Source organism: Ischnura elegans, chromosome 3, assembly GCF_921293095.1.
Source record: "Ischnura elegans chromosome 3, ioIscEleg1.1, whole genome shotgun sequence".
NCBI classification, from domain to species: domain Eukaryota; kingdom Metazoa; phylum Arthropoda; class Insecta; order Odonata; family Coenagrionidae; genus Ischnura; species Ischnura elegans.
In genome coordinates this window covers 45,865,101-45,892,900 of record NC_060248.1, presented here as the reverse complement: position 1 = coordinate 45,892,900, position 27,800 = coordinate 45,865,101, and the positions used below count along the sequence as shown (strand labels likewise).

At 37.1% G+C, this 27,800-nt stretch overlaps 1 protein-coding gene across 1 annotated transcript; it reads right to left on the bottom strand.

The window, feature by feature from the left end:
- LOC124155174 (piggyBac transposable element-derived protein 2-like) lies at window positions 1-27,800 on the bottom strand. Its single transcript, XM_046528890.1, has 2 exons — window positions 27,721-27,800; window positions 1-1,063 (listed from the first exon to the last, which is right to left on the bottom strand). The coding sequence occupies exons 1-2, from the start codon at window positions 27,798-27,800 to the stop codon at window positions 1-3; spliced, it is 1,143 nt and encodes a 380-aa protein (XP_046384846.1).

Sequence of the window (27,800 nt, the reverse complement as noted above, 5' to 3'; positions counted from 1 at the left end):
TCAACTGACGTAAATAGGTTGTCGAAATCCTCTGCTAAACCTAACACAACGTCCCCCCCCTTGGCCCAACCCAGTGTCAGGAAGACGAGTGGATGAACCGCAGTAAGGCTCAGCATGATGTATGTAGCCTGTTGGATCAGCAGCAACCCACAGCTTGAATCCAAAGCGAATGGGTTTTCCTCTAATAAACTGTTTGCTCCCATGCCGGCCGTAATAGAGAATCATGCTCTCATCGATGCTCAAACTGTTCCCCGGTTCTATTTGTTTGAATGCCTGGTTGAGGAAATCAAACAAAGGACGTACCTTGTACATTCGGTCACTCCCATTGTTAGCATCATTATCTGCCAGGTGAAGGTAGCGAAGTAAATTTTCAAACTTGTTTCGCCTTATTGCATCCGCAACTATTTTCACGTGGCAATCCGGGTCCACCTTCCAATACATTCTCTTTTGAGAGAGGCGGTGGTATCCTGACAAAAGCATTACCCCTATTAATGAATGTATTTCGTCACTTGTTGCCTCTAAACCATGAACAAGATGTTGGGCGGCACACCGGTTGCTTTCTATGACTATACGATTCACTAAACATTCCGAAAAAATTGCTTTGAAGGCATCAAATGGGGAGTTCACAGTTTCGCGCAAATGGTCTTCCGCATTGGGGAGATATTTTGGCGATACATTTTCAATTTTGGAAGCAAAGTCCTGACAGTTTTCCTCCCAACATCGCACGGGGTAACAACGCTTTCGCTTCTTGGGCTTCTTCACGGTTAGCGTTACTGAGGTTTCACACATTTCACTGAAATTACCCAGTCCATTCTGGACCAATCTCTCCTCAGCCTCCTCGGAGAAGTCAGCATGAACCTCTGACTGCAGAATACGAGCCGGAAGATGGCTGAAGTCTCCTTCCACCTCCTCGTCAGAAAGATCGGAATCCTGATCGCTTATCATTCCCTTCTCTTCAACGGGAGGGCAAATGGCAATGCTTTCCGGGGAAACATCGTCCTCCAATAGGGCATCTAGAATTTCATTCAGGCGCAAGCCTCGTTTAATACAATTCCTATGGGCCCTAAAAGCGAATTAATAAACAATGGTGTGTAACATAGCAAATGAAACCGACCTTATTTCGATAGAATTTGCAAATAATAGTGCTTTTTCCCAATGCCAAAAAAATGGGCAACCTGCTATTTAATCAAAAATATATCGATATTTTAGGAAGATTAGAAGAACAAAACACCGAATAATGCATGAAAAGTTCAAAAGTACTCAATAAAGTTTTAATAGCTACTGTTTAAGTACTTATACTACTTTGAAACTGAATTAAATCAAAAAAATACGAATATTTGCAATTTTTGACTACGCTAGTGCCCGTCGGCAACTTAAGTTGCCATCACTTTTTACATTGGCATAGAAAAAAAACAAAACCATATTTCTACGTAATAATTTGGATAGTAATTCATTAAAGCTTTCACTATAAGTTGAAAAATAAATATTAGTGAATATAATACGGAAAAAGTCCTCAGCTAACATGATAAAGAAGATAGTCACCAGTCGTCGGCTGAACACCTGGAGGAGCTGCAGTAATCCGACCAGTACGCGAAACACAATCGAACTGACGAGGAACGAGCAGCGCTGGCCAACAATGTAAGGTCTAGTAAAAGCACACACGAAGAATCATATGAATTGACTACTTAGTAAACGTTGTATGAGACAAAATGTAGCATGGCAACTAAAGTTGCCGACGGGCACTAATGGGTTAAACTGCTGCGAATTTTCATTCCAATCGAAAAATGTGGGACATAATTGGAATACACATCGTAAGTATCTTATTTACGTTTGATGGACATAGTGATAGCGATCGATAGGACACATTAATAGTGAAGTTAATCACTTCTCGTTCTCAGGTTGGAAAGACTTTATAGAGTGAAGCATTTAGATAGTGAATTTATTGGTAAAAATCAGTGTATGACGTTTTAAGCAGAGATGTAGGATATGAAAAACGATTAGATAGTGGGAATTGATATAGCTCAGCCCGGAATGACACTTAGAGGCTTAATTTATCCCCGCCTTGGTAGTTGCGAAGATGTGAGTGAATCAATAAGCAGTGTAATCTCCTATTCTCCGAGCTTAGAGGTGAGCGTTTATGCTCCGGACACTGCCAGTGGAGCGGATTCGTATTGTTGGGCTATTAGATGAGCGGATTTGATTCGGTGGTCGATTGTTGAGCGTTTTTACATTGGAGGAATCGACTTGTCTTAGTCAACCCTAACTTCGCGAGAGACAAAGTGAAGTTGAAATTCAGAAGATCATTTACAAAAATTTTCATGAAATAAAAACGATTTGGACTAGAAACTGATTTAATTTAGGTAGAAATGATCACCGTAGAGCAGCTTTGGATATAATACCGATAACGATGGCAATTAATACCATGTATTGTACTTGAAATTGAAAGCATGTACTTGAATGGAAAACTTTTTTACTGTCTTATAATTAGTTAAATTATTCCTCACTGAATTGAAAGATATAATTTAGGTGAATATACAATAGTTATTTGCTCTAGGTTTCTCCAATTCGACTCGAATATTTCTCGGAACTGGGTGAAAATGTGCATATTAATAATAGGTTAAGTACGTCCAAAAATTCAATAAATAATTTCCCAACTTGTGAGTGAATATCGGCTATTTGGGGTTTTTAGGGGCTCAAAGATCAATGGCATTCTTAAGACCCATTAATTAAATATGAGTTAGTATCATACAAGATCATACGAATTCGAAAATAAAATTGCACACGAATGCGGTTGTTCACTCTGGCCCGAAATCGCAATTATGTAAAAGAAGCCGGTTTTTGGAAGGGAAACGTAAGTTGTTGGAGAAAAGGAATATTTCTCATTCAGCCATTTTGTCATCTGTTTGAAATAAATAAAATCCACCGTTTCCGTCCACTTTGAATGAGCTGTTGGTCACAACATTAGAGTTATAGCAAATTTATTCAAACTTCCACTGAGAGATGGAATTGATGGTAAGAGTGTAAGAAACAACGAAGCAGATTAGGTCCATATACAAGAACGAGGACTAACAGAGACGTGAAGAATGGCTATACTGACCGGGTAAGGTCATCAACTCCTCCGCAAAAATGCTTCGGTCGTCCATACGTAACGGCTGGTAAACACGAGAATGAGGTATCAGGTCTAAGAAGGTAAAAATTTTCCTTCTTTTTCAAGCACTATCAAAATTAACATTAAAAATTAATTGGTGAATGATCCCACTCAAATGAATTAAACATCTTTGTAAAACTTTTTGAAACGACAAGTTTAAAAAATATTTGAACGAAAATTAACGGTGTCTTCGAAGGATACATTTAGCAAAATATAATACAGCTAACTTGCCGGATCATACGCACTAATATTAATTCATGAAATGAAGCTGTACATTACACTAGATATCTATTTACCCGAGGATCTTCCAGAAGTCACTACATTCTGACAAGGTATGGGCAATGTGTTAGGTGCGCTGTGATCACGTAATATGATCTTAGTTCCACAAATTTTCTAATTTACTACGGGCTTAATAAACGCTATTTTCGCTATTTTATAAACATCCGTTCGACTATAAAATTGTTCGACAATACGAATTTCTTTAAAACTAAATTTTACGTTAATAAACGATTATTTAACTTCATTCTTTGACCTCGATTAGTAAGAAATATTTACCACTGAAACTTCTTCCTGTTTTTACCATGTGCGCGTCCCCCAAGCCCTCTGTATCCCTTTGGGAAGGCCCTCTACGGCAATTCTGCATTTGCATAGTTCCAGACATTCTCTCTTGTAGAAGCAGCGAGAAGAAATGAAGTTAAGCGTATGACATCCGCTGTAATTCAATTGTTTTCTTCATCCCCATACACTTCTGCCTCCGAGACCCTCTAAAACTCCCGATCCACATACCTTGCAAGAGAGTAATAAGTCTCTCTTGGAAAAGGATAAGGAAGCGCCACTTTGGGCCAATTCTACTGTCCTCCTTGGACAGTGATAAGGAAGCTTTTCTTTTGATGTGTCAAAAACAATATAAATTGTCCTAAGCACTTTTTTCGTGTCATACATCTAAGCGTAACCTTTTTTGTGATACTCGCTTGCTAAATTAAATTTTTAAAATTTATTTTCCTTGCTTAATGCACGCAAATAATTTCTGACTCTTCACCCTTTATCGGTTCCACTTATTTTTTTCGCATACTCAAGCCCACATTATTTCTATACTTTTGCATGCATTTAATTAATAGTAACGAAGGTTTTTTCAGCAGAAAGATTTTTTCATCGGAGTGAAAAACAAATGAATAATTATTTCATGACTCATTTGGTGATGTTTCCCACACAGCATCGTTAGCTATTATTAAGTTTCGCGCACTCAATAAATTTTCGTTGCCCAAGAGTATACTTCATATTTAAGTTAACACCCAAAACTCGAATATTTATAATGTTACTAATGTTTTTTGAATGGTGTGGAGTTAACATTGTGTGGAGAAAAAACAGAAATATAGAGCCTAGTTCGTAATAAAATATCGCTAAAATTTCTGAATTCTTGAATTCTGTGAAATTACATTCAATTTCCTTAAATGTGGAACTATTCGGCCGGCCAACGGTTCCGTGAGTCTAATGGAGATGTGGAGTGAAGAGTTTGCTTTGCAATATAGGTAGTCAAATAGTGGTGGTGATTGGATATTAGTAAATACACATTTCTGATGGATAATGATGCCATAATATTGGGAGCTGAGGTCGCCTCACGCTTGAGAAAATTTGGTCTAGCCTCAGAAGCCGACGTCAAAGCTATGCAATAAATTGACCATGTGAGATACTAATTGAACTAATAAGCAATTTAATTAGCTTCCGGTGAAAGAATTGCTGAGTTAAGTTTGGTATTTGCTTTGAGCGAAGTTAATTGAATTGACCGCTATTCCAGTGGTCATTGCCAATTACTGCATTTAAAAAAAATGCATTTCATCAAAAAAATTAAGTGGCTATCATATAAAAACAGGAGGAAAATATGATTTAATTGGCTAGAAAGGCATATATTATAAATTTCTAACTCATTACAATAAAATGTTTGTTTTCCTTATGTATGGAAATCATATTTCCGAGAATACTTATCATTTTAATTTGTTGATTAAACATGAGATTGGGTTATTTTGACTTCACTAAATTGATTCATCCATTTAGAGATTTTTTGCGTATAATTATCAAGAGTCCGTATATTACATTTTGTGTTATTGTGGGTAAACTTTTCTCGGGATTCCCATCGGGTTAATGTTTTAATATCGGCCAACGTTTCAAGTACCGTCTCGGCACTCATCTTCAGGGCTGAATATTGATTAAGTCCCATTGTTGTAATAAATTTACGCCACCTACAGTCACAGAGATAGCCAATCTTGATGCAGTTGACAATATTTTTTCAAAATTACAGTTATAGAACTTCATTCATATAAATATGCCACGTAAGGAAATTAGACTGTTGATCATAGGTGCGATAAAAGAATTGACATCGTATTTTATTTTATTATTATTTTTTAAATATATATTTTTTTGTATTTAACTAAATTTATTACAACAATGGGACTTAGCAACCAAACGTTAAATAAATCAATATTCAGCCTTGAAGATGAGTGCCGAGACGGTACTTGAAACGTTGGCCGATATTAAAACATTAACCCGGTGGGAATCCCGAAAAGAGTTTACCCACATTATTCGCCGGGAAAGCATTAAATCATATTTTATTTTGTGTTATTGATTAGGTCTACCATCAAATATGTAGAAGGTTAAGAGCGCATTTTAGGCAACTTTACTCGAGAGTAGGTTGCTCCGAAGGAATTAAAATTACTTAAACCTTGGAACCAGGAATTTTGAATAAAGTCTATCATTCTGGTAGATCAGCCTCATTTTGCTTAAAGCATCCGACACCAAGGAAGAAGATATTGTCTTCAAATTCTTCATCAGAATTCAATATCTTTCCAAAGCTGTGAAAAACTATTGAAAACTTATTTTATAACTCGCTTGGTGTTTTTATACCTAGGTATCTTTACCTTTATTTAATCTTAGCACCCTAAATAGCTTTTTGTTGCCCAAATTACGTGGCTTAATATTTAAAGTCAACAAAAAAATAATATGGGGATGACAATAATCCCACTATGGGCCTGGGTTCCTCAGAGAGGGCAAGGAAACGTTGAATTATACGCCAATTTATTCTCATTTGCGATTAGATTGACGTCATATACATATAAATCTTCGTACATTCTAGCATATTTTTTCTCGCTATGACAGATGCCAACTGCAATCATCACGTCGTTCCCCTCTTCCTTCATGATGAGATATTCTTCACGCTTATAATTGACCCGCATGCCCTCATAACTTCGGTGCTAAATATTTTTTCCCATTCTTGGGAATACAAGCGTTTGCGATGCACAGTGGTCTAAAAAAAATAGCTGACCAAAAGTCCTTTTTTCGAATTTTTGCAAGGAATATTTTAAATATTTCATCCGAATTCTAAAGGCAATGGTCTACAAAGTACGCCACTTTTTTAATTTTTTGTTGATCAGAGCGGCTACAGGGACGTATCAAACATGGAGCATTCAGCGTAAAAATGACTGTTGCGTAAAATCGGGCGATTTCGAAAATGCTCAGCTTCGTGGAGGACAAACACAAACTTAACACAATATATTAACCCAAAAACATTTTTACCTATAAATATAAAAACTAGCGCATAGTGGAAAATATATTTCATTGGCGTTTTAACATGCTTACTATTTTATATATAGATATATATTTTTAAACTTTTAGTGTTTTTAGTTATGAAATATTATTTTCGACATTTCATTGCTTGTATTAATGCCTACTTTGAAAATTGTGAAATAAAGGACCCAGTTTCATTGTGCTTACAAATCCTTTCAAATATCGCGGAAATAATCTTTAATTCCATTGGCTTTCTTGATTTATTAATTGTTTTAAGTTATACCTTTTTAGATTAAAGTGAGAATGATCCCATTAATAACAAAATGATTGTAAGCATATTTTTGGCGAAATGCATGAATAAGATTATAAATTGCTCACAAAATACAGTAATATTAAAATTCTTATAAAATTATGAAGCATTTCCATTACCGTACCTATTTCCTCCCCCATCGCAACCCAACTTATCGCATCCCATCGCAACCCCCAACGCAATCGCAACTTATTAGTGCTAAGTACCTTTGCTGTCCCAATGCACAACAGCCCCGACCGACCGTCGCACAGTTGTCCCAAATCGAAAAAGCTAGCCAAAATTAATAACGCTGTCATTATTACGCATATACTTTATACAAAGATTGGTTTCTCTTGTTTTTGATCCGCTTATTCCGAAGTTTTAACTTTTTTTTATTTATTTGCAATGCCTTTATTCTTGTTTCAGATTTTGGTTAACCTGAAAATTCTGTCTTGACTTTAGTTTAGGTTTTAAACTGAGTTTAAAGGCTAAATACTAGCAATCAAAGGGTTGTGATCTGCCTCAGCATTAAATTTTGTATTGCAAAATTGATTTTCCGTTAATCATGTTTTACTCAAATCTAAGTATTTGATTTTTTAATGATATCAGAGTATGGCTTTAATTGCATGGTTAAACCTCAAATTGTAGGCTAGAATTATCAAAACTCGTTCGCGTCCCAAAATTACTCACTTTAGAGCGTCAAATAAATATGGCGCTACTTCCTCCAGCCCTTCGAGACATTCCCCGCGAAGTTCATTCACGTAATTCTCCTCGAACAAACTGGCAGACAGTGGACTCCATTGAGGAAGCCCATATTGTGAGGGGAGCTCAGGGTTTCCGGAGCAAGCCACTTTTCCCCGAAGAAAAAGTTTTGGAACTTATAAAAGTGCCTGGAAGGAAGAAAGAAGCCTACAACGATTGTTTTCTTATCCTCTTTTGGCCGGGGCACTTGAATACACCATAGTGGTATAAGATAGTAGGGAGGTTATAACATAGTAGGGATTATTATTGCGTATTTTACATTTTTGCTCGGAATCCATTTATTGTAACGAGTGCGTTTGGTGAATTGGATACAGAAATATCGCTGAAAACAATGATGAATGATAAACAATGTAAAAGTGAAAATACCCTAAATAAATAGGGCTCCTATTTAATCTGAGCGTCATTTATAGTGTTCTTTAAAATTAGCTTCCAGATTCTCGAAGCCATCTGGCAATGCTTATGTTTTCCCAGCAAAATAGTATCCTCTTAGATTCCGCGTGATTGATTAGTAAGGCACTATTTTTAGAGCTAAGAGTTGTGAGAATTATAAATACTGCCATTCTCTTCTTGCAATTGTCATTATGCTTGCATGGTTCCTGCTGACTTTATTCTAAAGCATGAAATATATTGTTTAAATCAAAAGTATAGGTAGCCTGTTTTTTAAGTAAGGGCCGTTTTTTATATAAATTAAACCAAGATAATTTTTTTAAATGTATTTATTTTCGTAATTTTCAAACTTTCCTTTGTTTTTCCACATATTTTTTTTCGGCACTTATCTTAGCTTAAAACTAAGTTTTGAAACCCCTCTTCAAAGAAGTTTGCCGCCTGCCCAACAACCAGGAGTCTTTCATCGTCATTACAGCGCTTCCCACTAAGATGATTTTTAAAGAACCGAAAAAGGTGGAAATAACTTGGAACAGGGTAGAGGTTGTACGGAGGGTAAACCAACACTTACCCGACAAAAAGCCAATCATTTCCAGGGTCCGAGCAGTGCTGTAAGGCCTTCCGTTGTCATGGAGGAGTAAAGTTCCCTTTGACAGCATGCCGCTTCTTTTGTTCCGAATGGCGCGTCGGAAATTGGTTATGGTTGCACAGTAGGCTTCTGAGTTGATCATCATTCCTAGTGTCAAGTGCACTAGCAAAGCACCACACCTGGTTCAAAACACAGTTGCCATGATTTTGCGTCGCAACAACGTTTTTGATCGAAGATGGCCGGCCTGAGCGATCTTCATCGTGAACATTTTCGCGGCCATCTTTGAAATCTAGGACTCATTTCCGCACTTTAACTTCGCTCATTGAATTAGCACCATACACTTCACAAAGCTGACGGTGAATGTCTGCAGCCGACATGTTTCTTGAAGTCAAAAATCGTATCACTGACCGAATCTGAAACGCGACGGGCGATTCAATAGCCTTAAATATTTTACCCTTGCTTAAAAAATAACTCTCGTGTTGAATGAATGCGCTTCATGAGACATGAATGAGTGAGCTTCAACCAATCCCGCAGAATTTGGTTCATTGCGTACAGCAAAAAATTAAATCATTTAATATAGAAATCATAAATTAATGACCATATAAGTTTTAAAACTTATCTAGCGATATATAAATCTATTCCTAGTTAATTAATGGTATAACTGGACAAATATGCTTATTATTCTTCCTTTTAAGCCCCATTGAAGGTAAATGTTTAATGCTCTTTATTAAAATTTTATTTCGTAATTTCCAAACTCAAATTAAGAAAAAGGCCTAAGGAGAAGTGAATGAAAAGAAAGTACTCCAGGTGACCCACTTCAAAAAGGAGCCTACATTTTCTGACCGTTGGGGTGACTGAACCGGTCCCTGGCTTTATCACACATACCTCCTTCGCAACCTTATACCATTATCTTCTTTGTCCCAAATCCCCAGAACACACCTCGGGAGGATCTGCGACACCCTTTCGATGTCATTCCGTCCCATGCTCCCTGCCTTCCCAGCGACTAACCCAAGTCTCGCATACACGCCATCCTTTATCCCCAAGGTGGCCACTCAGTGGTAGCGATAAAATTCCCGAATTTGTCCCGGTCTTCCCCAGTCTATCCCTATTATACCTGAAATATTTTGGAAGCTTTCAAAAATTTTCTCTGGTTTATAAAAAGTGGATAATGAGTATGGAATGCTAAAAGAGCTATAAATTCAACATGAATTTAATAGTTTGCTGAACTTGGTAGAGCTTTTATCACCTAAATTTCACTTATCTTTTGACCTAGATATTGTTTATTTCCTTCTTATAAGGGGGGAAAACCGAACTCCCATGTCTATCCGTTCGGAAAACTGTTAATATCATTTTATCAAGTACCTATAAATTAAATACCGTTCGATGCTTAAGTATTTTTTAAATCAATGTAGTGTTTCTATTCATTTGTAATAATTTTTTACTAGTTTCATCTTATTTTTCTATTCAGTCTGCCACCTTTCAGCACCTGATTTCATATCCTTGCCGCAAATTCCTCTGAAGTACTCGGAATCTTCCCTCAGTCACCTATACTATACCGCAGAAGCCTACGCTAATATGCCATGTTAGGCATGATGATTAACTAATAGTAATATTTCAGGATGAATATTAACGATACTTATTTTAATCGGTAATTTCAGCGAATTGCCTTGATTTCCTGGTAACTTATCAATGCCGTGCTTTTTTGGTTTTCCCGTATTTATGCCATCCCTTCCAGCCAAATAATAAAATCTGCCACATTATTCCTAAAACTCCATTTTCCCCAACACTCTCCACCACTTTTGTTGAACCCGATTCCCACCCATCACTGCTGCAGAAAAATTTTCTCCAGTTCAACGGGGACTCTTTGGCAGCAGCAGGGTTCCTTGGGACGTTATGGAGGGCTGGCGAAAAAGGGTAACTCTGAGTGTGGATTGAGTTATGGGCAGGGTTATGAGAGAATATAGGTCGTGGGGAACTGGGCTAGGAAAGCGCAAAGACTTGTCTTCTCCATCATCGTGTATCTTTAGAGTGCACGTAAACTCTGAGAGCTTCAACCTTCTGGTCTCTTACGCTATCCTGCATCGGATGATTGTAATGTATTTGCAATAACTTTTTGAAATTCTGTCTCGTGAAAACGGTAAGCGGAACGTAAAAAGACATTCTGCAAAGTCATATAAGAAATTCATGGGAACCTTTCTAGTTTTATAATTAAAGGTGTTCTACGTGTTTAGGTGGGGTCACATAGAAGAAGGCATAATTTACGTGTCCATTTCGAATGTTCATTTCTTTCTCCAGTCCTTCCATATAAAATCCACTTAGTAACGCAAGTAATTTTTGTTTCACAAGTATGAAATACTTAATGTACCTGATTTTCATGCTAAATGAATAATATACAATTGCCCATTTTCATGGAATCAAAGGATGGTAAGTAAAAGTCAGTCAAAGAGCAGTCGTATGCCGCCCTATTTTTTCTCCGTCAAAGTGTTTGTATATATTCAAGGCCATGGTTCCTCATAGTTAACAAATTTTCACGGCAAGACATCTCAATTATATTTAAGCCATGACCTTTACAATGGAGGAATTTCATTATTGAGTTTTAATGGTAATTATTTGCGGTTTTTATTTCTATAGAAGTCAAGAGGAGGGTTTTTATTGTTTTTAATAAAAGACCTGTCTCATTTAGTGGAAGACACACCTAACTTTCTCTAGCATTACCTACGTTAACGCAGTCGTCTTGAATGTTACGGGGCCCATAAATGGGAATCATATCGTTCTCATAAGAAATGGACGAAAAATGATTTAAAATTACACGCTCTGCATCCTTTAAAAATAAGCATATTATCGTTAGCTCATACAGAGCTGTATTTCTTGGAAAAAAGACCAAATACGACCGGTGGAGCGTGAGTGATGCGTCCCCTTAAGGATATCACCACTTTTCCTTTCTCCGTAATGCTAATAACGAGGCATGCCCTTAAGCCTAACCATGCGCCTTCTTTCTTCCCTGCTCCTCATGTGTCCTTTCCTCATATTATGTCCTGCTAAAGTGGCTCTCCCGGAGGCTGCCTAGCAAATCCCACTCCACCATTCTAAACGCCGTTCTACCGCGGCGCTCCACCTCGAAGCTGTCCCTCCCACTTTCCTCTCTCCATTACTTAAAAGCATCTTGAGCACAAGTTATGCGGCCTGGGATGGAGCCGGTGGCTTGAAGCTTAAGGCCTACACCTTATTTTATATCCTTGGGGACGCATGCAACCTGCGAAGAGGTCCGAGATCCAAAGAGGAATATCTCAGAAAAATCGTTTTCTATGTCGATGTCCTCAGAGGCAAATAAAAGAAAATGATTTCATATTAAATATATGACCAAAATATAGACAAAAGTGATAATATGTATATACAAGTATAATATGTGAATGTCTTGCATGTTGCATGTTGAAAATTTCATTGTAATGATACCAGGTTTAAATTCAAATCTACGAAGAGGTCCGAGATCCAAAGAGGAATATCTTAGAAATATCGCTTTCTAGGATATTGGTGTCCTCAGAGACAAATAAAAGAGAATAATTTCATATTAAATTTATGACCAAACTTTTGACAAAAGTGATAATAGGTATATACAAGTATAATATATGAATGTCTTGCATGTTGAAAATTTCATTATAATGATACCAGGTTTAAATTTAATTTTTTGACTTTGAATTACCTCCTCCAATAACATCTATATATAAGTGAACTGATATCTCCGGTACGTTTTTGTGAAAAAATTGTAAAAGGGATCATTTGAAATCAGTAATTTTGAACTAAAAAATGTAATTTTTCTCCAAGTTTATCTCGCTTGGCTGATAATAAAACGGTACCGGGTTCAAATACCGGGTTAAGCCTTCAGCCCAAGCCCAACTAAACACGGTTTAACAAGGATTGAACCCAAATATATATAAAATTTCGAAGGCCGTTAATGGCAGTTAAATATACATGCGATTGCCATGAGAAAAATTTCACTTGGACCGATCGAAGAGATCACGGACCTTTTACTTTCCGGGCCACTGGAGAAAACACTATGGTATCCAGATTACTGAATTATCATGGCCATTGTACCGAGGCTTATGGTACTGGATGTTAGGAAACGCAAAGGCCCGTGGTCTGATTCCCGGTTCAGGAGAATGTTTTCTCATGACAATTTCGTACGATTTATTCATGTGTACCTATAGCCAAATATAAATCTTCAAAGTGCGAGGTGGCCCTGAGAAAGGAAAAAGCCCCTCTATGCTGAACATGGGATATTCATACACATGTGGCTAAATCTTAAGTGAACCTTACCCTCACCTATTCAAACCAACTTCGGGTTAAATCACTGAGTGAGTGAGACGTTACTCTGGTTAATTTTTAGGTTAATACTTCACCATCCACAATTTATTTGTGGATTTCTTCATTTTCCAGGTTATCGCCGCGCTTCGTGGTCAGAGGTGACGACAGAGAAACTGTGGTCACCTCTGACTACGAAATGCGGCGTTAATATGGAATATGGAGAAATCCATAAACTCTGTACGCCACGGAAGACTCCGAGACAACATCCACAATTTACTCTGAACAGAAACGAAAGAAACCATGATAATTAATACTAAATGGAAAAAATCATATAAAAATTTATTCTGGAATCTTTCTAGATACTTGCAGCACTCTTAAAATTCACATACCCCTCTTTGTCCATCATTGCTGGATACGAGGAGTTAAATATTGGTCCCAAGGGATTTCATAGTAAGCCTCAGGAAATGTTTTGATTATAATTTCACCTTATATACTTTGTTAATTACTTTCAAATACAATTTTAAACATTATAAAAAACTATTTCTTTCGCTGTAAAGGCTAAGAACTTATCCGAATACAGTTAAACGGAACTATCGAGAACACATATAAAATTATCAAAAAAAAAAGAAAAGGCACTTGGATTTTTTTCCAATAATAAATTATTTAGAAATTATTTAATCCATCATTGGCGGAATATTGTCACAAAATTTTATTCTCAGGCGATGCTCAAGGGATGCGTTATATTCCCAATGGTATTCACGTCATTACAAGAGCAAGAAACAGCAAGGCTTCCCCAGAAACGACATTTTGATGAAAACCCCTTCCCATTGCATTTTGGCTCTTTGGAAATTCATTTATTCACTTACATTAGTTAACAAATCCTTGTCCTCCTTAGATATATACTTCAAACAATTTCTCGGAGATCGACAAGGTTGTATGTCAAAGTTGCACTCGGGAAAATAACATTCCAAAAGAGAACGTACTTTAACACAATTTATGCCATCAGAAAAATTAAACCAACAGTGAATGTGATAATTAACTTTCTCACTAACTGCAGAAACTTCTTTTGCAATGCAATAGCTAATTAACAATACAGAGATTGCATCCAATACATCAGCTCTCTCCAAAGAATTACTTGGGTCCGTTATGGTCACAAAAAAGATGCGTCCGCCGCGACCCGGAGCTGCAAGGAAATGAGACTCTAACAGAAAATATGTAAACACTTTCACAAGTCCAGTAATTCCGTACGCTCCTAAGTTATTCTAGGGAGCGTACTGGGTGGGGGCGGAAGTCCTTATCTCATCTACTTGTAGAGGATATTCCTACGAGAATAGAAGGAAGCGTATCTCCCTTTTTTATTTCCATCATTTTAATGCAATAACAATAGCTTGTTATGGTGCGCGGCAACATAGGCCGGGTGAAGTGAAGGAGGATGAGAAGACGCTAGATAAAATGAAACGGAATATTCAGAGCCCAAATTAAAAAATAAGGGATAGTATTACTTTTTGACATTTCGTTGTCTCCACTTTTATCTCTATAAACTGTTGCCTCTTCGCTGGAAAGTTGGAATTCACTATGTATCAAACCCTTTAATCCTTCATTGCAAATCCGTATGTACTATAAATACTTTATATTTAGGACAAAATAAATCACTGATTATTAAATTAAATTAGTAATGTTCCACAAAAACTTTTATTGTTCAGACCCTAGGTTTCAACAACTATATCGTCATTATCAAAGTTTTTAATATTATACCCACACCTTGATAATGAATTTATAGTAGTTGAAACCCTGGGTAGGAACAATAAAATTTTTTGTTTGATATTACTTAGTGATTTATTTAGTATTATGGATATGCAGTTCCACCAAATGAATCATTGGCGCTTGATATAAATACTTCATTATTGCTTGAGTTTAGCCGACATAAATATTCAACCCTAATACTAACGAAAGGAATTATTTTTCTCTTCTCTGCCCAACTTTCCGTTTAATTCCACGTCAACCTCCACTCATCAATAATCCTAATACGATATCCAGCACATCCCTCCATCTCCATTTCCAATTACGTCAATTTTTTCCTGCTCCCTGAGGATGATAATATTTGCTCAGAGGATATTTCTCCCTCTTTCGGCTGTCCCTTGCCTGATGACCGCGCTCGAAAAACAAATGACGTGCATTTAGGAGGTTATAGACACTGAGCGGCCTAATCCAAATTTCTCAGATATATTTTGTGAATTAAAAGTTTTGCTTTCACATGTGACATTCTTTAATGATGGAAATTGAAATAAAATACAATAAATGTGGGATGAACGATTGTAACATTTAAAACAATATTTTTGCCGAGGTTAGAGCTTAATGTGACAATATTACTCACCTGTTTCAACTCAATTTACATTTGCAAGTCGATCAAAAAATGCTAATACTTTCTTTAGGTATGAAACTTCATCAAATTACTGCCAGTGTTTTTAACTATTCTCTACGCACTCTCAATAAATAGTCTCATTTTTATGGATAATATTGATTGATTAGTATCATTGGTGAGGGCCGCATGGTACTACATTGGAGGCCGTATACGTTCCACAGGCCGGGGGTCACTAACCCTTGATCTAAGCTTATGAAAGAAAAGCAGTAAAAAATACGAGGTTGGGATGGAAAAATGAATTTTTTTCACCACATATTAATGCGCGCACATACCTTTGGTGCATTCGCGCCTGGACATTCTAGTCCTTTGTTTCAATGTCCCGATGAACCCTTTCCACATCCCCCTCCCCCAGCACACTCGGTTTGACCGCCTTTGAGTGGACATTAAAGGTATTAGGGACAAAAAAATCAACCGGGAAGCGCAAATGAGAAAGAAACAGCCTTTTCCCCCCTTCCTACTCGTGCTTACGCGCACAAAAAAACAAATGCTACGCCCCGCGCCGCGCCGGTGGTGGGGATAAAACGCTGTCCGGCTCATCCGAAGGGACAAATGGATTCGAATTAGGTTTCATACTAAAGCGAAGGCAAAAGACGACGCTACAATGGTGGGGACGGGAGAAGGAGGATGAAGTGCTGCAGAGGAAAGAGAATGGAATACTGCGCCACGTAAAATGCAAGCATTCCAGGTATTGAACGCGGTGCACACTGGGAATCCTATGGATATGTGCCCTGCCAACAATTCCAACCTCTTGCGACGGAAACTCCCTCTAAAAATTTGCAGATTCACCATCGGATAACTTGCTCCAAGGTACAAATAATCTATGCATTCTACAAATCATCATGCATGATGATTGAAAGGAGAGAAGTAAAAAATGAAAAAGAAATCTGAACTGATAACTTGCGCGGGTTGACCATTAATTTTAAATAGCATATTTTTGTAGTAAGCTATTCGTATTTGTAAAGAACTGCATCAAAATATTTTATACGGATGATGCACTTCAAGCCGAGCTATTTTGACAATTGATTGGAAGTCTTTCTCTTCATCTAATTGTCTTCTTCAACAACGGTACAGTTAATCAAATACTGAGCATATTGTCTCTGTTATTTTGCTGTTATGTATTTTTGCTACATGCAATTTATTTTATATTATGCTGCAGCATAATATAAAATAAATTATTTATTGCTGAATTTATATAAGGTTTTGCAATTGTGATTGTGCTTTATAAATTTAGCAAGTGCTCTAAATGATCGAACAATTTCGCCCGAAATTCGTCGCGAAAAAATGAAAAGGCGAAAATTTCGGTCAAGTTGAAAGACCATTACAGTAATAACCTCTTTTATAACGAGAATTATTTGAATAAAAAGCTATTTTAGGAAAGAACATTCATACAACAAACAAAGAACAACAATATTACATTCAAGCTATTATTTGTAAATTTAAGATTTCACGAATTGCAACTCTGCAAGCAAGAAAAGCTGGAAATTTATACCAGCAAATAAAGTAATATCCTATCTTTATCCCTGTCTCTTAACAACAGAGCCAATCCTTATGGTAATTCTCCCGAACTAAAGCCATGAATTATCACTCGAATCACGACGGACCAACAACTACTATGCACCTAAAATTACTCCGGCATTGACTTCTCTATCCGAAACTCGGCTTTGCGGCTTTGTTTGGCCCACTCTCGGTATTTACGTGTACCAAAGGGGGGATTCCAAGAGAAGGGAAACACACATTGGGAACTCGAAAGGAAATCCGAAGTTGCGGTCGGAATGAGCAGTCTTACGTGGCCATGAGAGTATTGGCACGAAGCGTGAACCCAATCGCCGAGAGTTACCTAATGGTAATGAGTCGCGTCCTTTAGGGAAGGAGACGTAGTTCTGTGGCTGCCGTAGAATTGGCACTGGAGCTGAAGAAGACTGCATGGGAGCAAAAAGCGACGTGGTGGTGTTTGTTTTCCGCCTGTTGCCTTTCGGGAAGGGAGTGAAACGAATGGAAAAACGGCAGAAAACTCGAGGGAAAGGATGAGGCTTGGTTTTCAAAAGCAATTACGTCCCTATTACCTCCTGTGCTAGTTTTGGCATCCTTAACTTTTGTCTTTCATGTGTTGATGTTGGATACAGCCCCAACACCAAGGAACACGATCAGCTTTTTTTATCTTGGCCAAAAATCTTACTTTTTTCATTATACGTATCTGAGCACCGTAGTGATTGTGTTGTTGTAGGGTATTCCTAGTGCATTTAATATATTTTTGTATAAGCTTATTTATTATAACTGTATAACATTAGTGCCTATGACATAAATGCTCTTAATATTATCTGTAGGGAATTCAACCTAGGGGTATTTGTTTTGAATTAAGGATTTTGGTTAATTTGATTAAAATTACTGTTGTTGTAACTAAGAATTGTATATTTTTAGGCTGCTCTGCCAACAAAAAAAAATGAAATTACCTTAATAGAAGCATTCTTAATTGGATATTAGGAAAATTATGAAATTCATCCCAGGACTGCAGTTGTATGCTGCATTTTACAATGAGTATGAAACTGTGTGCATTATGTAAATAGAGGTAGGATTAGGAATATTCCACGTTAGGCATTTACAATAAATTTGTATAAACAGTGTTGAAATTCATGCATCGAATTTGGTATGAAAGAGAATAGAATTCTTTGCCGCAACTTCGTGTTTCACATGAATTGTATTTGTAGTCGGTTCTCTACTGGAATTTCCCGAGTATTGAGGCTATCGCTTTTCCCACAATCCTATCCCCTATGAAGACAGTCCACAATTTACACCCTTATATGACGATAAATGGTCAAAATAATCACTAATTGAATTCTTTGTTTATCAAGCGCTCGGAGTAAATTTTAACACACATTTTTGGATCAACAAGGATATTTAGCGATAAATCCATTGTGCAGGATTTTTAATGGTACTTTTATTGGCAAACCCCTCACTGGAACTTTTAATTTAATGGAAAATACACATTTTCAATTCAGAAGCACTCTAAACAAGTCGTACTATTTTTTTCTATCTGGTAATTTGTTTATATTGCACTTTAAGACATTTTTAATTCGTTCTTAGAAATAAATCTAGGTGATAAAGAAATTTCCTCTTTTGCACAAATTATTTTATAGGTTATTGATTGTCCAATGTAGACCAAATACGTATTCTTTTCTCGATTAAATTCAAGATAAAACACTGAACACTCGAAAAAATGATTAAAACCCTCCTGTGGCCAAACTACGCGCCTTTCAAGCTTCGGCTTGAAATGATTTACAAAGAGCTTATATCAGAGATTTTGAATCCTCGTCGGTTACGGAATCCGATTAAAAATGAATGTATGTTCAAAAGAATGATATATCTTATAACTAATCGGATTGTTCGTTATCAAACACACTGGTCTGGTTTTACATAATTTGCCCATGATCTTATCTCAAAATTTAGGTTAAGCCTTATTACTTTTTAAGCCTTAAGACATTGTATTTTTAATGTCACAAGTTCTTTGGTAAAAGAATTGGGACTACCCTAAGATGTAAGTCAAATGCATCGTTCCATGCAGTCCTATGCTGCAAAGGTAGAAAAATTGTTAAAACGGATATTAGCTTTTATTAGCATGCATTGAAGCAACCGAAAAAGGCAAAAGCATTCTTCGTGCAAGCGCGGCTATAACCTGGGAAAAGGTCAATATTTTCCATTCTAATTAATCATTCCAATTTAATGTAAACGCTTTTGGTCACAAAACTTCAAGCCTAAATTCAGAATGACTATGGAAATTGAATATAAGGCCACACAAGAAATACTCCTAGAGTTTTTCGTAGTTACCGCAACCATTTAAAATAGCCATTGAAAATATTTTTTTTATTAAAGACCGGAAAAACATGCGTCATCATTTTGTTGAAATGAGAGATTTATCAAGAAACCTTCTCAGTTATAAATTGAACATTGACAATATTGATAATTCAAAATTAAAATATTGTAATATATTTTCTTAAACTATTTAAATGATTATAGGCCGGTAAATGAGACCAATTTTGAACATTAAGATTCCTTCATTGGAAATTTTGTTAGGTACACTCACCTTCGATGAAAGCCTCTGGAGTAAGCAACGATGCTATGAAACACATCACGTGTTCAAATTAATATAATTAATTTTTAATTTATGAATAAAATTAATGTGCCTCCATTCAGTTCAAACTGAAACAAAGCAAAGTAGCGTTGGCCATGATTTAGTGGGAACAAGTGCAGGAAGGAATGATAAACGGAAGCGCGGCAAAGGGAGAATGTGGGCCACTGAATGAAATAGCCCCGGATTTCATTGTCATGGGTGCGGGAACAGCAGTCGTCGGTTTATCGAGGATTGGCATTCAACATTTCCTCGGTCCATTCCATGAAATCTGATAGGCATTGTGGTACTACGGAAAGCTAACATGCTCCGTCCATTTTTTTCCTGGGAAACCAAAGCCATTCAACAAATTGCGTACAAAGGAAACTTTTTACTAGGTTCCTGCTCTTCAAGGAACAAATATTCACTGAGGGAGAATATAAATGATGGAAGTCTTGTGAATGGTAAAAATGTAGCCACTTCGCATGAGATGGATTGTAGTTTCAAATGCATTTTGCGCTGCCACTGCTGCGCCACTTTATAGGCCATTACTTTAGCTGGTGCCAACATAGCTTTTTCTCGTTCCAAATAAAGTTTTATTAAGAATTAGGAATAATAAAACAAATATTTAATTAATTTATACATAGCCTTCTTTAGAGGAATCTTAAGTATATTACTTGTAATTTTTTGTGGCTTCCTTTGTGCGTTAAGGACAGATAAAGTTCTCCTAACATCAAAATATTCTACAATCTTGCAGCAAATTTAAGTAGCTAAAACAACAATATATATTTAATAAAATATTAGCGTCCACATGCTTACGACATGTTTTGGGGAGTAAATGCTTTCTCTGAAGACAATAATGCCAGAAAATGCAATCATTCGATTCCTCACCATAATTTACTAGTTTTCTTCTATCCAAATATTACAATTTTTTTACTGCCAGTTAAACTTGTATTTGATACCACTCGTTGACGTTTGTGGAGTATGGAATAAACAAAGTTTATTGCTTAGCATCTGACCTGAATTTATTCTGTTTATTTCCCTCCTAATGTTACTCGTACATACCACTGATTTTCAAGCTTCGCAAATCATATGGAGTGGTAAGAGAATGATGCATCGGAATCTATTTCGTAATGGGCTCTCCTTACTTCCATGTTTCAACTTCTGCATTAACCACAGAAAATAGCCCTCCTCTTGGGGATCATTTCGATTCGCTCTCCCACTCGAGTTAACCCATCGTAATCGAATCACGTCCCCATTACTTTCATCCGCAGTAACGATTATTAGGCAATTAGGACAGTCGCTCCATCGGATCAACTACCGCAATCCTCCGCGCACTCCAGCGATAATAACCCGAATTGCCCTGGCCGGGAATCCTTTGGGGAAGATCTTAAAATTTGTGCAGTTCACGCCGAGGGTTGCGGCGAGACGGTAACTGGGGTAACTGGACCCGCAGGCCGCATCGGCCGTGTCAGCAGCGGTTGGGTGCGATGGTTCCGGCAGGCGCATTTGGTTTTCCCTGGTCCCTACCCCAAATTATTCCAAGGAAATGGTGTGAAAATGAGGTTTTGAGTGAATACGGTGAACGTCAATGTTAGTAACTCGGGGTATGGGTTGAATGTATAATTTTTTCCCAAAAAAACCATTCATCCAAAAATATGGGCATTGTATACCTTAATTTTTCGGTGGATGCAGTTGATCTGACAGGCCTCGGCGTAGGGCAGAATTGGGTTAATTTTTCTTGCTAGGATTACCAGCGTATTCTACCATTTCTGGTTTGACGAGGTGAGGTGGAAATATGATATATCCATATTCATATAGAAGCAAAAACTGGTAATTTCCACCCTTCAATAAATAACTCCACTATCAACTATGTTTTTGACACTCTAACACCTTGAAAATGAAATTTAGTTTCAAAACATTGGTCGGTAGTGGAGATAGATATAAAAGTGTGGAATTTACCATTAGTTGTGAACATTTTATCATGAATTAATTTTTCTCAGTCACCAGTTTGCCGCAAATGTAGCAATTACTCCCTTACTTTGACTCAGAACCTTATATGGGAATTTTTTCGAGTTCGGTTCTGATTAGTTTATTTCGCTCGAACTCGATTTTGAAGACACGTAATTTCTTTGGAATTGAATAAAAACAGTAATTACTTTAACTCTAAAACTAAATTTCCAAACTCGAAAAAATTCTAAGTAAAACTAATTTCGTCATTTTCCTTTATAAGTCACAGTTAAAACTAAATTTCTTGCTAATATAACGCGTGCAAGTAGCATTCTAAATTGGTTCGCGACACATGTTAAGTCGACCTAATTTAGTTCATTGGGAATAATATCAGCCACCGACATCATTGTGGGAGGCTACAATGATACTTATATTATCGTCAATGATTTTAAAGTCTTGTACATAAGCAGAGTTAATAGTTTACTGTTTTTTTAATATTCGCTCCTTTTTGGAATGATACACCTCATCTTTAAAAGTTGTTTCAGACGGAAGGTTAAAGAAAAATCAACAGAAGTTGAGATATAACCCATTAATTTCATGTAATAGTACCAAAGGTTCATGCAGTGTGTTGGTAAATTTCTAAGCACTTTCTTTAATTTCACTTTATTAGAGATGTTTACATGGGAGATAATAGAGGAGGTGATGTGAGCAGAGCGAAAAAAAGAAGTTGTACAAAGATGGGTATGAAGAGGTAACTTATAAAGGAGATACGATGGACACTGAATTTTTATGTAGAGCTAATACTGAACGGAGTAGGGATGACCGAAGGTAGAATGCGGGAAAAAGCGAGGGAACGGGCGGAGAAAATTTGAATTTATGGCTTTTTAGAGAGCAAATAGGCTTATGTACTGAGAATAGGTCAACGTGGGATGAGAGATGGACTGAGGTTACAGGGAAATGCTCCTGGTATACCTATTTTAATCAAAACTCTACCATTAATATTGATTATGAATTCCCCACAAAAAATATTTTGCTTGTAAAACTAGTTCGTCTTAATGTTATAGGTATTTTAATTGGTTCCCATGAGGCTTAAATGGGTACCTCTACTCATACAATCATAGAAATGCATTCTATTTTTGTGTATACTGCTGTGGGCCGTTAAAGAGTATGACTAGTGCTCTACTCAAACTTGATTTTTTTTCCTACAATGATTTGCACAGATTGCTCTCTATTCTCTCTATTCCATCCAAAGAATACTTGAAAATATTTTCATTTAGCATTTCCGATGGATAAATATGTAGCATTTGATATTGTATTTGGCTCATGTTCAAACATAACCGTATGTAAATATATCAGACCAGGCTAACTATTCGTACGATAATTTGAAAAAAAACAGCAAAGCATGAAAACTTTGTAATAATTTGAACTCATAAAATTAGAAATTATTTGCATGGACGCGAAATGTATGTGAGCCCTAAAAATAGGGGTACTTAAACTTGGCGAGAAAAGAGGGCTGGTCTTGCGAGCTCCGTGTTCGAGCGTTGTTCTTACGAGTGGTGGAAGGAAATGCTCTCGAAGAGTTGAGAAGGGTGAGGTTGTACTTTTTTTTGCCTGGAATAGCGGCGCGGGAAGAGTACGAAGAAACGGTGTCCTGTTGTTGTGGTTCTTTCCTAGCGTTGTAGGTACGTGGGAGGAAGATTCCGATTCAGAGTTTTTTGGCAATGGTGATGGGAAAAGGGCCCAAAGAACAACTTAGTAAATTTTTTCTTTCGACTTTGCCTACAATATGCTTTTCCTTTGGCTTTGAATATCTTGTAGTTATCTTTTGTATTATCGCCTTCCGGGAAAATTAAATAGGTTATTAAGGCAAGCTATATAGATTTTAGCATTGTTAATCGATCAGAATGGCAATTCATATCTTGAAAGATCTCATTAAAATCCTACTTGTTACGATTAAATTCGCTGGAATTGTAGCGTGAGGGTTTTATCTAAATTCTCCGAAGAAAATATCGTTAGAAAAACTATGCATTTTGCTGAGTATATGTTGTGTATGATTAATCTGGAACTAGAATCATCACTTCCCAATCAACTCAAATTTTTAAATATTATCACTATGGCCAATGGTTAATGTAATTAATTGTAGCCAAATTATTTGGCAAAGCACATAAAGAATATGGCATTTATTTTTCCTTAAATTGATGAGAAAAAATGGTTGTTGGGATATAGTACATGAAGTTTTGACGGGTTGGGCGGAGAGGACAACTTATTTTAGAATTATTACTGATGAAGACGGAAATTTTCGGTACACCGTCGAAGGCCCTTGTTTAATTGCTGTCTTTTGGAGGAAGGCCGCAATGAAGGAAATGGGCAGTATCGGCTATCGGAGGCGGGAAATCGAAGGTTGAGGATACGGATGAATGACTGTTCTAAATGGCTGCGTTTGAATAATATTTTGATAGATTCAATATTATTGCATTACTATTGTATTATTCCTTGTAAAAAAGGGATTTTGAAGGGAAGTTATGCAGCTATGCAAAATTTTGTGATGTGAAATTGCCCAATCTGAGATGGTGAATTCTAATGAAATTTTATATCATAGCTGTAAATAAGTTTCGATTCCTACATGTTCATATACGTATATGTACCTGTAACATTTTTAAAATGGACATAATATCAGCTTATCAATTTATTGAAGTATAGTAGGGTATAGAGTATCCCTTATTCCTCAACTTTACTAATTGACTAAACACTGCATAGTAAGCCTAAGTCTCAACTCATGCCATTCACATTCTAATTCATAGCCAATTTATGTAGACCAAGAATGAAGTTCACCATGAGAAAATATATGGCTTAGCCGGGATTTAAATTCTAGGATCTCCTATTTCACGGTCAGTCATGCTATTACACCACCGAACCATCTTCTCAGAACGAAATTAGGAGAGAAAATGAGAAGATGGCTTAGAGGTATCACTGGTTACCATGCCTCGGTAATCGGAAGATCTGGGTTCGATTCTCGGCTTCTCCAAATTTTTTTTTCACTGCAAACTTCATACTTGGTGTATAGTATAAGTTTCCACTAAGTGCACTTTATTGCGTAAAAGTCAGTTCGACATGCAGTTTCACAAGTTTGAAATTCTTAGCCAGATTTGTAAATCAATAATGAGAACTGCAATGATTGAGACTGAAGAAGGAGAAATTATTTAGAAAGATAAAAAAATAAGGGCAATTAAAGGAAACACATGCTTAACATTTACGTGTCAAAGAGGTCTTGCTAGCTTCATGTTCGAAGGCTATCCTTAAGGAGTAGTTTTGGAGGGCGTTTTTCTCGCGTGAGAGAATGGTCTTCCGAGACTGTACACCGTTGTTGTGGATGTTTGTTAGCGTTAGTCTTCGGGAGGGGGGTTCCAATGGAGCGGATGGCTAGTATCGGCAATGGGAGGGGGTTCAAGGGATGAATGTTCTGAGTGGCTCCTCTTCGTCCTCAACTTCCGGCGCCGTTCCGTGAAACGACTCCTGCGGCGCTCGTAAAATCTCACTTCCCCTCCGCACGCTCACTCCCACTATCACCCTCTACCACCTTTTGTTTTCACTCCTCCCACTTCCTCTCCAATTCTCTTCCCCTGATATACCCCTTTCTCTTCAACCCAACTAGCCTTCTTCCCGGACTCTCGAGTTTCTCTTCAATTTTTTTTCTATCTACTCCTTCTCAAAGCCCGTTTCAAGCAACTCTAGCCCTTATGCTCTGAGACAACCAGGAGAAATCATACCTTTGCTCTCAATTTGGCATCTCAAATGTCTCCCCCACCAAAAATTATGTAAATGTTGTAATTTTGCGCTCTACGCAATAATCAGTGGCTACATCCTTAGTATCCAATTGAGAGGACATCTATATTGTACCGGACTGCTTCGTTATTTTTTCATCCAGTAATAGGGTGGTTTCCTTCATCAAAGAGAACGAAAGGCATTGATTGCGATTCGTTACCCACCATTATTGTATTCATAATATACAAATTATTTGGTTAAGAAATACCGGTTTAGACGAATGGCAATGGTCAATTTAATCCTCATTTGAGAGGGGCCACATTGGCGCCCATGCGATGCCACTCCACGTGACATCACAGGGACCTAGTTTTTAAACGAGTAGATAGGAGTTTTACATCGTCTGAGATTACCAATGCACAGAGCTCAGGGAAACATGTCTTAATAATCACCTATTAAAACTGGCTATGGTCGGAAAGGTTTCTTCGTTTGATAAGGTATTACTAATCCTTATTTAAGCCAGGCGCTACCAGCTAGCAGGGTACTCTGATACCTGCTAGCATCCTGCGTCGTATCAGCGCTCAAAGCCTTGCCCCATGGTCACCTCAAATGCGGCAGCGGGAACCAGAACGACGTCACACGGAGTTTTCCCAGCATTCATACTTAGCCGTCGCGTTTTCGCGCGCTTGAAAATTTTCATTTTTCATTTAATCGCGAAAAATAGATATCGTAATTTAAAAATCTAAAATCTTGAAATGCGTACTCCAGGAGAAATATTCTTTCGATTTATGCAATAGAAAAATAATAGGAAACCACCCTATAATATACGACAGGTATTAGTTTTTTTACATCGTCAATGCCTTGTTACTTCAACGTAATTCTTCAACGCGTCTAATTTCATTTTGCCGCCTTCAATTTCAGTCTTCGTATATTAAAGTATTTGCTGCTAAAGTATCTTTATTTCTCTGGCAAAACTTCGTATGGCATAAGTAGAATTACTATGACCAAAATTCACGTCAATTGGATTAGTTTAAAAAAATTGGTTTGTGAAAAGCCTCAATGACTGGAGTAGCATTAGTGGTGAGGAACCACTCGTTGTTGTATTTTGTTACCAATGGAATGATATCGCATCATTTTGTTCTTAAGCCCGAAAATTTGATCAATATTACTACAGAGAACTCATTTTAATAATGCGGATAATATTTTTGGGAACCAATTTCATAAAGGACTTCGGGTGTTGCAATATTTTTAAATCCATAGTAAATGAAAAAATGTTTCTATCGAAGCAGTATTCCCCAATTATTTCACTCAATTTTTCCGCTCAAATGTTACCAATAAAAATTTACTTTAAGTTCTTCACATAAACCAATGTAGTGTCCCCTTGTTTTTACTACCTCTCCACAAATTTTCATACATTTTAACCAACGAGTATATGATATGGTTTGCACTTTACTCCAGCATGATATATGATTAAATGGTACAAGATGGTCTTTATTCACGCATGTTGGTCTTTGTTAAACTTTTTATGATTGCTCATATTGCTCATACGCATATTTGCCAGTGAAATCCTAACGATCTCATCATGTTCTCTGTTCCCAGGGGGCTCATGAAGTGGACTCACGGAATTGGACGAACTTCAGAACTCGAGACTGCTGCATTGAACGCCGCCGCCTTCATTACCCTTCGTTGTATATTTCCTTTCGACAGGAACTCATTGGCAATTTTGATGAATTAATTTTAAATACTAGGCTATTTGCATATAGAGATCAATTTTTGTTCCATTATGTGTATTTTTCATCATAAATAAATTGGACCCTGAAACTTTTAACTTGAGTTCACGCGCTGGCTGTAGCTTTAATAAAATTAACAAACGATACTATCGTGGTTTCATAATTTATTTACCACAATTTAAATTTTATTTTAATAAATAGTACAAATATTTCATGCTACGACTAGGACTATTAGTCGTAGTTCGATCAAAACAATGAAAAACAAATATATTATTTTGTAATCTTCCTGCATGTATAAATATATGTTTATGGTCACTGGCTAATCCTGAAATATTATTTATATTTTTAATTATCCTGCCACAAATTTGATGAAAGACCTATCTGGAATTCCCCGAAGACAACATTTGCCCCGAAAATAAACGCAAGGCCTGGAAGCATTGGAAACAACATAATAGCCCCCTGTCTCGCGCCTTGTTCGCTACGCTATGGCGCCATGCATGCTTCCTCATTCGCTGGGACTGCAAGACCCAGATACAAGAAATTTCTGTTGGAATTCGTGACAATACAGACGATTCTGGACCCCATTAATACCAGAAGAAATGCACCCAGAATCCCTGCTCCTGTGTCCTTCAATGGACTGAATTCCCAAGGTGATTAGCGCCCGGGTGTGTTCGGGATGATCGTGAGAGAGGGAACTCTGCAGTTCTGTGAAGAAGACTGCTCACCAGTTTGGTCTACCGCCTGCCCCACTGCTGTAAACTTGCTCAACAGCCCTGTCAACTTCTTTCTTGTTGTAGCCCGCCAT